Source organism: Cydia pomonella, chromosome 19 (genome assembly GCF_033807575.1).
Source record: "Cydia pomonella isolate Wapato2018A chromosome 19, ilCydPomo1, whole genome shotgun sequence".
NCBI classification, from domain to species: Eukaryota; Metazoa; Arthropoda; class Insecta; order Lepidoptera; family Tortricidae; genus Cydia; species Cydia pomonella.
Window position 1 is genome coordinate 982,313 of NC_084721.1, and position 11,873 is coordinate 994,185.

At 41.5% G+C, this 11,873-nt stretch overlaps 1 protein-coding gene and 1 non-coding gene across 3 annotated transcripts; both read left to right on the forward strand.

Annotated features, from left to right (window-relative positions):
• Positions 1–310: 310 nt before the first annotated feature.
• Positions 311–11,565, forward strand: LOC133528330 (AMP deaminase 2-like). 2 transcript variants are annotated; one of them, XM_061865682.1, is made up of 16 exons: positions 311–596; positions 2,489–2,612; positions 3,234–3,420; positions 4,098–4,223; positions 4,811–4,897; positions 5,648–5,846; positions 6,333–6,458; positions 6,818–7,016; positions 7,645–7,776; positions 7,850–8,013; positions 8,295–8,370; positions 8,804–8,970; positions 9,297–9,417; positions 9,712–10,179; positions 10,622–10,871; positions 11,468–11,565. In XM_061865682.1, exons 1-14 carry the CDS (start codon positions 556–558, stop codon positions 9,901–9,903), a joined length of 1,941 nt encoding a protein of 646 aa, XP_061721666.1. In that variant the 5' UTR covers positions 311–555; the 3' UTR covers positions 9,904–10,179; positions 10,622–10,871; positions 11,468–11,565. The 2 variants fall into 2 exon arrangements, with proteins under 2 accessions (XP_061721666.1, XP_061721664.1); XM_061865680.1 differs by having other exon boundaries at positions 434–596; positions 8,295–8,418.
• Positions 11,277–11,348, forward strand: Trnad-guc (transfer RNA aspartic acid (anticodon GUC)). The gene has a single exon. It is a non-coding gene; the product is annotated as a tRNA-Asp (tRNA).
• Positions 11,566–11,873: the final 308 nt, after the last annotated feature.

The following is an 11,873-nucleotide window of genomic DNA, read 5'->3' on the forward strand; positions in this document are numbered from 1 at the left end:
GCAATAGATAATACTCTACCCTAGATTACTTAGTTATTCTATTCACTACTAGATGCCAGTGTTTAATGTCGTTCAATAAAATAAATTGTATCAGTATATAAAATTGAATATGGGGCATGGGCATTTTCACTTAACTGTGTACCATTAATTAACAGCCGGTTAGCATTGTCACAAAACCCCATAGTTTAAGTCGCGCTTTAAATTACAAGTTAAAATGAAAATGCCTATATACCCATATATTTATAAAACAAAAAAAAGAACTCATCAAAACGTTACACACAGACGAACACAAGAGATTCTAATAATATTAACGTTGTAATAAATTTCCGTTATAATAAATTCGTTTGTTTTTGTTATGGAGTAAAATAAGAATGCAACCTCCATACCGCGTAAGCAACCGTTATACAACAGCAAAACTTTTTGTTAAACCGCCGTCAGTGCCAAATAACATTGAATTTGTCAACATAACCTATAATATGTAAACATTTCAATTCATTAAGATAATGGGATAAATTAAATAAAAGTATAGTATTTGACCTCTAAAACAGTAAAATCATGATTGGCAAGCAGCATTTGACTGGAGATCGTTCACCAAGGTATTGATTGCACTTCTCAGTCCAAAAATACTTAAGGTCCACCGCGGGATAAATGCAACTAAAGTATGGGGTCTAGTGAACCGTTATTTTTTACTTTGAAATAAAATGTAACAGAGGGCGTTCCGATTACCTGTATTCGAGGATTAAATAATAGACCATTAATCCAGAGTTGTAGGTATTTATCCCGGTTGACCTTATTCCATACACACTTATAGGGAGCGTGCATGAACTGTAGGAGGCCCAGGAGGCAAAGGAGCCGTCAGATTATTGGCGCGAGGCGTAAATGTGATGTTTTTTTGTTCCGATGTAGCCCGCAAGATGGCAGAGCCTACTATGCACAAGAAAACACGTGACGTGTACATGTTTATAGTTTCGATTCAGGCCACAAGATGGCAGACCCTCCAACGCGCACGGACCCTATACAGTTACACAAAGGCAAAACTATATAGGGCGGCAAAGCGGGTAAAATACTACGGGCCCCCGGCCTGAGAGGGGACTCAATTTTACCGAGAGACCGTGAGCATAGGCCCCCATTTGATAATTTTGCCTCAGACCTCTGTTGTAGTTACACCACTGCCCAAATAAATACTCCTCTTTTGTTAGCCTTTGTAAATTCGTTTAGTTAATATCTGAGGCACATAAATATTGAAGATTGTTTGATAATCAGCATACCAACTTACCAAGTCACGTGGCTTATTTATCTACATAACACATGTTTTAAATGACTGATACTGACGCAATGTGTGCAAGTTAGGTACGGAGAGATTTCTAAAAGTTCGAAAAAATACTCAATCATTTCCGTTTTTAGGGTTCCGTAGCCAAATGGCATAAAACGGAACCCTTATAGTTTCGCCATGTCCGTCTGTCTGTCTGTCTGTCTGTCCGAGGCTTTGCTCCGTGGTCGTTAGTGCTAGAAAGCTGAAATTTGGCATGGATATATAAATCAATAAAGCCGACAAAGTCGTACAATAAAATCTAAAAAAATATTTTTTTAGGGTACCTCCCCTACACGTAAAGTGGGGGTGAAATTTTTTTTTCGCTTCAACCCTAGAGTGTGGGGTATCGTTGGAAAGGTCTTTCAAAACGAATAGGGGTTTTCAAGAAACATTTGATAAAGTGAATATATTCGGAGATAATCGCTCCGAAAGAAAAAAAAAATGTGTCCCCCCCCCCCTCTAACTTTTGAACCATAGGTCCAAAAAATATGAAAAAAATCGTGGAAGTAGAGCTTAAGAAAGACATTAAATGAAAACTATAGCGGACATGATCAGTTTAGCTGTTTTTGAGTTATCGCAAAAAGTTTTCCCTTCATAGTAAAAAGACTTATTTTAATTAGGTACTGATTATGCAAATTTGCCTATTTGTTTAACTCAGGTGAAAGGTACCGTTTCATCCCTTGGTTAACAGTTTACTATACTTTAAGCTCCAGTTTAGCTTATTGTGACGGAAGAGTAACTACGGAACCCTACACTGAGCGTGGCCCGACATGCTCTTGGCCGGTTATTTTTACCTTTTTTTAGGAAATGAAATTTTTTGTACCTAATACAGGTAGATGCAGGGCGGGAGGTCACTTCTTTGCAGCTGATTGTGTACGTAAAGTTATTGAAATTATTCCTTGTGGAAATTTCGCAATGTTTGAAACATTCCAATGGCATGTCAGTACCTCTGGGCAGAAGGTAGTATACCTACTTAACCTGAGGTTCGAAGGACCATTTTGTTCATACCTACAAGTTGCTAAGTTACCAATGTTACCATTAAAATTTACATATAGTGATAATATGTAGCCTCTAGCAAATACCACCTACCATTAGTTAGTTTGCATTGGGAATGATATCTTTGGGATAATTCGAACAACTTCTGTTTGTTGCTCTAATATCGGTTCGAACATATAGAAACCACCAGGAGAGACGACCGCTTCCGACGGAGCTGGAGGATCTGCCGCCACCGGGCGACAGCAGGCCCAATGGCCTCGGCTTCTACCAACGCCGGGCCTCTGTCGGGCTTCATCGCATCGGGGTAAATGCTGATCAATTTGTTTACATTTCAAAATATGGACGGAGGTTGTTGACATGCTCAAAAGCCTTTATGCTTGGTCAAATGTATGACCCCATGCTTATGATATGACACGTGTTATAAGTAGCGCGGGCGTCGCCAGCTGCCTCCCCCTAGAGAATAAAATTTGTAACTGAATATATGCCGCTACCCCCACCCCTTGGCCATCGGCCATATCAACCACATATCAACTGCCTCCCCCTAGCCCATCGGCGTGCGACGCCCATGATAAGTAGTAGCGTTCGTCCCGCTCCCGCGGACCTAGGTAACGTTTTATCGTATGACTTTACGTCTTGTAAATTGACTAAGAATAAATAAATGAAATGAGTAAATGTTATGATTGTTATGAATGAATAAATTGAAATTGAATTGAATTAAATTTAAGGTTAGCTCAATGATAAGATAGACGATAGATCATTATAGATGAAAATATATTATAGCTACTGACAACAGTGACTTGCTTGTCAGAAATAGTAGACCGTAATTTCTGGTTATACCGCTCTAAATTGCGGCCCCTAACTCGTTTTTTCTTAACTTACAAGAAGACAACAAAATATTGTGTTCTTACTTTAAATTTTGCGTCAGGTGCCCATCGAAGAGTTAAACCAAGCGTCCGGAGCGCTGGTCCAGGCACTGGAAATCCGAAAGCGTTACATGGCGCTGAGCTACCAATCCTTCTCTCATGAGGTGTCCGAGCTTCTGGCGGAGAGCAGCCCCTCGTCGCGACGCTCGTCCATGGACGCGGAAGACGCAATGAGGAGCCACCGTGCGAGTAAGTGTACGCTTACTTGACAGCTTTCACGCAAAAGGCGTTTAACGTGCTAACGAATGTCTACTTTGACGAAGTGTTCGGAATGAATATTTTTTTATTTGGGGAACGCAATAAATTAAATCTTACCTTTGTGCAATTTACACTAGATCCTTCAGCGAATGCAATCATCAAATTATTATTATTAATTCATTTATTCATATAAAATAATTACACAGTTACAAAGTACAAAAAAAAGCGCAAAACTGGAGTAGCCAGTTTGTTGGCGGCCACGCACAAATCTCACTGAAAGTATGAATCGACATTGACAGATGAGGCGAAAGACCCATCGACGCAGAGCGATTGTGCTATTACCTAACTTAATTTGCCTTACATAGGTACTAGACATGACAGGAAAAATGGAAATGGATAGGGTATGCTTCATGAAGAAGTTCTAAACGCCTGGGTAGGTATACTAGGTACCTATTTCACGAAAGGTTCTCAACCTATGTTCAACGCCTTGAACTGGGGATCCCTTGATCATCTGTATCAGCTCACCTTCATCGACAAAAGCTTGCGGACAGCGGATATGTAATCACATGGCACTTACATGCATAAAATACATGTTTAAGGTTTACCGCGTGTATTTTAAATCACTCGCGTCGTGTTAATAGTGAAGTAAATAATTGATTGATTTCCAGCTGAGGCCGAAGTGGAGCAGTACCTCAGCCTGCACGTGGTATCCTCCGAGGTCGTGAACAAGCCGTACTCTAGCCTCCACACCCGCCGACCTTCGGCGTCTTCTCTTCTCAAGAGTAATTTAAACAGTAAGCTTTTATATTATATCTGTTTTTACAAATTTACGTCGCTCTTAAGTACGTCTTGTAACCTAATGGGGGTATGTTATTACAACTTTGATTAAAAGTTTGTCTGGTTTGATTTGTCATTTTTTCATTTGACCGAACGCTTTTTTGCTATTAATTTTTTTTTACTTTTCAAAAGTGCATCCTGTAGAAGTTACGTTAAATTTGTAACCCTTGAAAAAACCGACGTTTTAAAAAAAAACCGTCCAGTCATATGAAAAATAGCCAAATAAATTTCGAAGTTGCAAGAGGTAACCCTAAATTGGAAACCCCTAAGTGCTCACCAAAATTGAGCGCTGCCTCGTATAGTTCACGCAAGCTCTATTGCGTTAGGAACGGCGTTCGTGTGGCTGCCATGTGGTACTACTATGATCGAATTCTGCCGGAGCGGTAGTGTACGTGGAACACACCGTAGGCGACATGATGGACATGTAGTTTGTGTAAGAATTACAACTGAAAGCACAACGTAGGAAGTTATTCCAAAGTGCCCAACATCCTAAGTGTATAATATTTAATGAAATAATAATTTATTTTAATTTGGTATATTCCAGGTCCAACGGAGCAAGTATTGAACAAGTCTACGGGTATCCGACTGTCTGACGTTGACAGCCAGCTAGACATACCATTTGCAATTGCTTGTGAGCATTTAAAGCAGATCTTAAAATTAAAGTCACAAATAAAGAAAAAATGGTGCATCTATACCTGCGTAACGCTAAGTTTTTCCGTCTATTTAATCCATTGAACCGATTCATCATCTTCCTAGCGTTGTCCCCGGCCGATTGTCACGCTCATGGGAGCCTGATGGGTTCCGCTTTCGTAACTAATCCAAAGAATTGCCGTAGGTACTAGTTTTTATGAAAGCGATAGCCATCTAACCTTCCAACCAGGAGAAAAAAATAGGCCTTATTGAGAATAGCCCGGTTTCCTCACGATGCTTTCCTTAAGTTCCGAAAAACTCTTTCGTACGAGCGAGGGTTTAAACCGGCGACCTCTGGATCGCACGCTCTTATTATCGCTAAAATCACCACGCACTTGCGATTACTTGAACAATAGGGTTGGCAACTGTCAAAGGTTTGTATAGATGGCGCCAGCACAGGTTACCTGTCTAGAAGAATTGGAATATATTAGTTACCTTATATTCCACGACTCTTATCTTTCCGCACAGAGGTTTGACTTAATGTGATAGCTTTCAGGCCAAAGACTTCCAAACAAAAACAAGAATTTGGCACTATTCGTAGTATGGACAGGTAAAACCCATGCTGGCGTCATCTGTAAGATACTTCGACCGGCCATTCCGCATCGATTTCATTACGATGCGCAATGCGCAACGATTCCAACTGGTTTATATTATCATTGTGTCAGTCTAAAGCTTTCATGTTATTCGTCAGGCAAAGCAATGGACCCCTGGGAGTGCGCGACGCCCCCGAGCCGGCACTACGCCTACCGCTGGGTGGACGGCCAAGTGCGCCTCTACCGGACCGAGGCCGACGCCAACAACGACCGCTCCTTGGCCTACAATTACGCCTCCTTCCAGCAGTTTGTCGATGACCTCAACTCGCTCATTGACATGATTAGAGATGGGCCGCTGTGAGTGCTCATGTTTAGTTTTGTTTACCGCTGGGTGGACGGCCAGGTGCGTCATCTCAGCTTCATAGGCAGGGTAGCCACTAGGCTAGACAGGTCGACAAACCCCATCCCAGTACATCCCTTATAAAATACAATATATGTAGAAACACCCGTTACTGGAGCATTTCATGAACTGTCCCGTACAAGCGCATTTTATTTCGTTTATTAAGCACATTTTTTCAACGTTTCAAGTCGATGTTTATTTTAGTAAGCATTTTCCATTGTAGTTGAGAAAAACTCCCATACCTAACACTTAGCTAATCATACGGTTTAAGTCACTTATTTATAGTCACTTTCGCAACATATTTCAGGGTCTTCATTAAACTATAATTAGCTTAGTGTTAGTATGACTCACGACGGTTTAAATTCGACTTCCGTACCTGCAAATCTAGACATACAGTTTCGTGGATAAGGTTATGCACCTAACTGGATTTCTGTTATCTGCAGGACGTCATTTTGCTTCCGGCGCCTACAGTTCCTTTCAGCCAAGTTCAAGATGCACGTGCTGCTGAACGAGCTCCACGAGCAGGCGCTGCAGAAGGCCGTGCCACATCGGGACTTTTACAACATCAAGTAACAAGGAAAACATACCTTTATAAACATTATTGACCATGAAAAAAAATACTGAATGATATGTTAGTCAACATGGTTTATCCAGGTCTTATTGTGACCATCAGACGTTAGCATTTCATTACTAGAGTAGACATCTAATGCGAACGATCAAGTTAGTTGGTTGGTACGGCACGCATTTTTTCTTCCTGCCGGCGCAGATACACAATAGTGGGACGTAATCACAATATCGAACTGAGAATTATATCGTATCATCCTTATTTTACATTACCTTCTCCATATTATAGACCTGGAGTTTATTTATCCGTTATCACAATAAAGCACTCGTCGGAATCCTTTATATAAATAGTTCTTAATCTCAGAAAAGTAGACGTGCACATCCACGCAGCCTCGAGCATGAACCAGAAGCACCTCCTCCGCTTCATCAAGCGCACGCTGCGCGAGAACTCCGACAAGGTGGTGACGATGGACAAGGGGCAGCCCATGACGCTCAAGGCGGTGTTCGAGAGCATACAGGTGGACGCGTATGATCTCAATGTGGATATACTGGACGTTCATGCGGTAAGTTTTTAGAGAGGCACCACCTGATTTGATCAGAGTGGCAAAAATTTGAATTTTACTAACTAGCCCTGTGCCCACCATACAAGAAAAATTGGCAGTCAAATTGGAATCGAGGATTTTAGAAAATAACATTGTATTTGTTGCGTCTATTTGTTTTATTTAATAATTACTCAATTGCATTGGGGGTAATGTGTACACTAGTATAGGAACCTTGGTACTCCAGAGGTTAAACGAGAAAAAGCAACTAAAATTTTAAGTCTTTCGAAGGTAATGAGGTTATCGGTGTTAGATTACGTGCAAGCCAGGAGAGATTTGTCGTCTATTTGCTTCAACAAGGATAGGGCCACCCACATAAGTACGAGTAGGTAGCTCTAAAGCTTCTGAACGATCTACAAACTATTTACAAAATTATCTGACATGTCGCCAACATCAGGAGACCTCTGCTCTATAAACTGTAGACAAATAAATACTAAGACATTAGATAATGCTAATTAATATTTTCTTTCCGGTTGACTATTTAGAGCAGTAGCACCGTCTATTTTTTGATATTATGGCTACAATACATTGCACTACTTTTCGCCTTTAGGTTATCCTTTGTCTATGTATCGAAAAATATTCAATTTTACAGGATCGTAACACGTTCCATAGATTCGACAAATTTAATGCCAAATACAATCCGGTTGGCGAGTCGCGGCTGCGGGAGGTATTCCTCAAAACCGATAACTACCAGAACGGCTTCTTCTTCTCCAAGATTATGAAGGTATGTACTTAATACTTACCTATGTGAAAATTGAATCCATGTACATGGTGTTAAATCTCGCTTCTTTCGCCAGGAGGTGATGGCAGATATAGAGGAGAGTAAATACACGTACATAGAGCCTCGTATCTCCATCTACTGCAAGAACAAAATGGAGTGGAGCAAGTTGGCGACGTGGGCGGTGAAGAACAACGTCTACTCCGAGCATGTGAGATGGGTGGTGCAGGTGCCGAGACTCTAGTGAGCTCCTTGAGTGTACATTACTTTTGACTTAGTGTTCTCTGTCTCCAACGGCACGCTTCAGAAAACCTCAGATCTTTAGCCAATTTTGCTTACTAGCTGTAGACTGAACTTCTACTATAATGCTGTTTCGTTCCAAACTCTATAATATATCCAATAATTTTAAAATTCATCAGTTCATCACCTACACTGTAAACCTGAATTCTAATACTTCGGATATCAAGAAGCGAGCCTAATTAATTATACCTACCCCGCTAAATAATTGACCTCGTATTCCACAGTGACATCTATCGAGAGAACAAGCTGCTGAAGAATTTCCAGGAGTTCCTGAACAACCTATTCAATCCCCTGTTCGAGGTATCCATTGATCCCAGCTCCAACACGGATCTACACAAGTTCCTCAAGGTATACGTTAGTTACATTACGTTCATATTTTATAGACTTCGTTTATCCATCCAACATACTGCCCTTAGTGCACCTTTATGTCTGAACTGTAAACTTGCTTCCGTCCAGTCGTATTCGCGGGCATCTGTAGGTACTCTGGATGTCTAGAGTACAGATACTCACGAATTAACCTTGCCACTGTTTTCTTTTTGGACAACTGCCCAAAATGGGATACTCTCCCATATGTAGACCTGATGAGTCCATCTAGTTTTCTGTACTGGCGATGTGGCCAAAGAATGAGAGAATATGGCGCTGCGCCGCTTATGCAGTGGGATTAATGTGGAATATAAAATAATTTGCCTAAATAACTTTCAAAAATACCTACTTGTGAAATCTTTGTCTTCAGTACGTGATAGCGTTCGACAGCGTAGACGACGAGTCGAAGCCAGAAAACCCGCTCCTGGCCGGAGACGTGCGGCGTCCCGCCGAGTGGACCAACGAGGAAAACCCTCCCTACGTCTACTATCTCTACTACATGTACGCCAACATGGTCGTGCTCAATCAGCTGCGGAGGTTCGTATTACTAAAGTAGGATAGGAACACGATCTCCTCAGTCAACATTAACTAATTTAAAGGTCCCCCGTTTGCGAAAGCCTTTAACTGCTTAGTGACTTCGTTAGATCTAAACGTATATTTATAAACCTACTGCCCTGAGGCAGAATTGGGAAACTGCAGTATATGCCTTGGAGTGTTTTGTTTTTGCATTGACTACAATTCTCATCGATTCAATTTGGTATTCTTCTCTTTTCGTTATAAGACGATCGAAATTACGATTGGCAAAAAAACAGCGTAAAATATTCTTCTTCAGCACGTTTGATCGACATGTCACTGCCCTACAGGTCTCAGGGTTTGAATACATTCGTGCTGCGGCCGCATTGTGGTGAGTCCGGACCCTCCACTCACCTTGCCGCCGGATTCCTGCTCGCGGAGAATATCTCCCACGGGCTCATGCTCAGAAAGGTAACAGTACAAATACCTACACAATTTACACAATTGTAAAGACTACTATTATTTCTCTCCCCAGTATTTAATTCCTAAGAGAAGTGTAGGGAATGTAGGGATCTTCAGCCCCAGTTTCATATCCGACAAAATATTGTTGCCGAGATTAAGTTTAGATGGGGAGAGCCACAAGTTTCACCAGTTACATCGACAAGAGTTAATTATATGTGAAATAAATAAGCAAAACTAACCATTAACACTAGGATCCGTAGCTGCAGAAAAAGTCTAATTCTAATACATATTCTATTTCATCAGGTGCCCGTGCTCCAATACTTATACTACCTGGCCCAAATCTTCATCGCCATGTCTCCGCTGAGCAACAACTCGCTGTTCCTCAACTACCACCTGAACCCGCTACCTGAGTTCTTCGCTCGTGGTCTACGTGTCACGCTGTCCACCGATGATCCACTGCAGTTTCACTACACCAAGGTGAACCGATCTTCATAGTCTGTCTCCACTTAGCAAAAACTAGCTGTTCCTCAACTTCCATCTGAAACCGCTACCAGAGTTCATTGCTCGTGGTCTACGCGTCACGCTGTCCGCCGATGATCCACTGCAGTTTCACTACACCAAGGTGAACCGATCTTCATAGTCATGTCTCCACTTAGCAATAACTATTAGCTGTTTCTCAACTTCCATCTGAACCCGCTACCTGAGTTCTTCGCTCGTGGTCTACGCGTCACGTTATCCACCGATGATCCACTGCAGTTTCACTACACCAAGGTGAACCGATCTTCATAGTCACGTCTCCACTTAGCAAAAACTAGCTGTTCCTCAACTTCCATCTGAACCCGCTACCTGAGTTCTTCACTCGTCACCAAACTTTTGAGACAAAGAGCTTCAAGTGCGTAAATCTTGCTGTCCAACTCGTAATGAGGCGTCGGATTTTAGTGTTTGGGCACTGGCACTGGGGCTGAGGTGAACGTCGAGTTTTGAAGATCTACGTTCTTGCCGCTCGAATGCTTACAAGTTCAATAGTGTTGGACTTAAGACTTTCTACAAATTTATATTTTTGCGGTAAACGTGCTGAAATTGAATAACTACGTGCTATCTGTGCTAAGTAATTGAAAAAGGAAAAATATGCACGTACTATTTATTCAATTGTCTCAACAACCACACTGCCTTTTATGTTTTATCTCCTTCAAACCATCTTATCTCTGTACAGGAACCCCTAATGGAAGAATACAGCATTGCAGCGCAAGCGTGGAAATTCTCCTCCTGCGATATGTGCGAGTTAGCTCGCAACTCCGTCATCATGTCCGGGTTCCCGCACGAACAGAAACAAATCTGGCTCGGAGCCGATTATTTACTGGACGGGCCCGCTGGCAACGATATTACGAGGACTAACGTGCCTAATGTGCGGCTGGCGTATAGGAGGGAAGCGCTGCGGGCCGAACTGGACATACTCAGGGCAAGTTAGTAGGGTAGGAAGAAACTCTACGCCTGCGATATGTGCGTAACGCCGTGATATCCACGGCAAGAGTAGAAGCAGATCTGGCTTGGAGCAGATTATTTATTAGTAATCTAGTAGTCGATTATTTCAGTAATGCCTATTGCATGCATAGGGTATATAGAAAGGCCAGTAGGTAGAGTAAAGCAGACTAAATATGACTCGAGAGCAACTTACTGTTACACTTTACCGGCATTCTCACCCTTACCCTATATTCCACTTAACGCGATTAAAAAATAATTGGTATTGTATATCTATAAATGCGATGCATCACTCTCTGTTTGTCTGCTACCTGACCCGTTTTTTTAAATTAGTTTTGGCGTAGTCAAATGTACTGAGTATCAGATTAATTTCGACAATAATCGCAACGTCTTCGGTAGTATAGTGGTAAGTATCCCCGCCTGTCACGCGGGAGACCGGGGTTCGATTCCCCGCCGGAGAGAATCTTTTTGCTTTTTTGTCTTTTTTAATTTTCGGGAAAAATAAATGTTTGCATCCTGCGTGCTGTATTTTAATTTAAATATTAGCCACGAATTTTAAAAGCGTCTTTCTTTGTTACAGAGCTGACAGAAATAAGAAAGAAAAAAATGGGTTTGTGAAATATAAGTATTTGTAAATTGAAACGGATTTGGAAGTAATATAAATAACGTTTAATAGGATCTGTCTTTAATTACCTAACCTAGAAATACAATCATGATAATAACATATTTTAAAGTATATTACATTTTGTACTAATATTTGTAGTTCGTGTCATCCACGACCTTTAATAATATGACCATACGATCTATATTTTGACTTGCGAGTCACACACAGCCCACACTCATATCATATTCACATGAACGTCATCACAAATGTTGACTTTGGAGAATCCTGTGCTCACTCGAATTCACTTCCATTCAATTCCTCGGACGTATGCACTGTTGCGCCCACCTGGCGGCTAAAGCTCACGTTCGCTGTTTGGCGCACA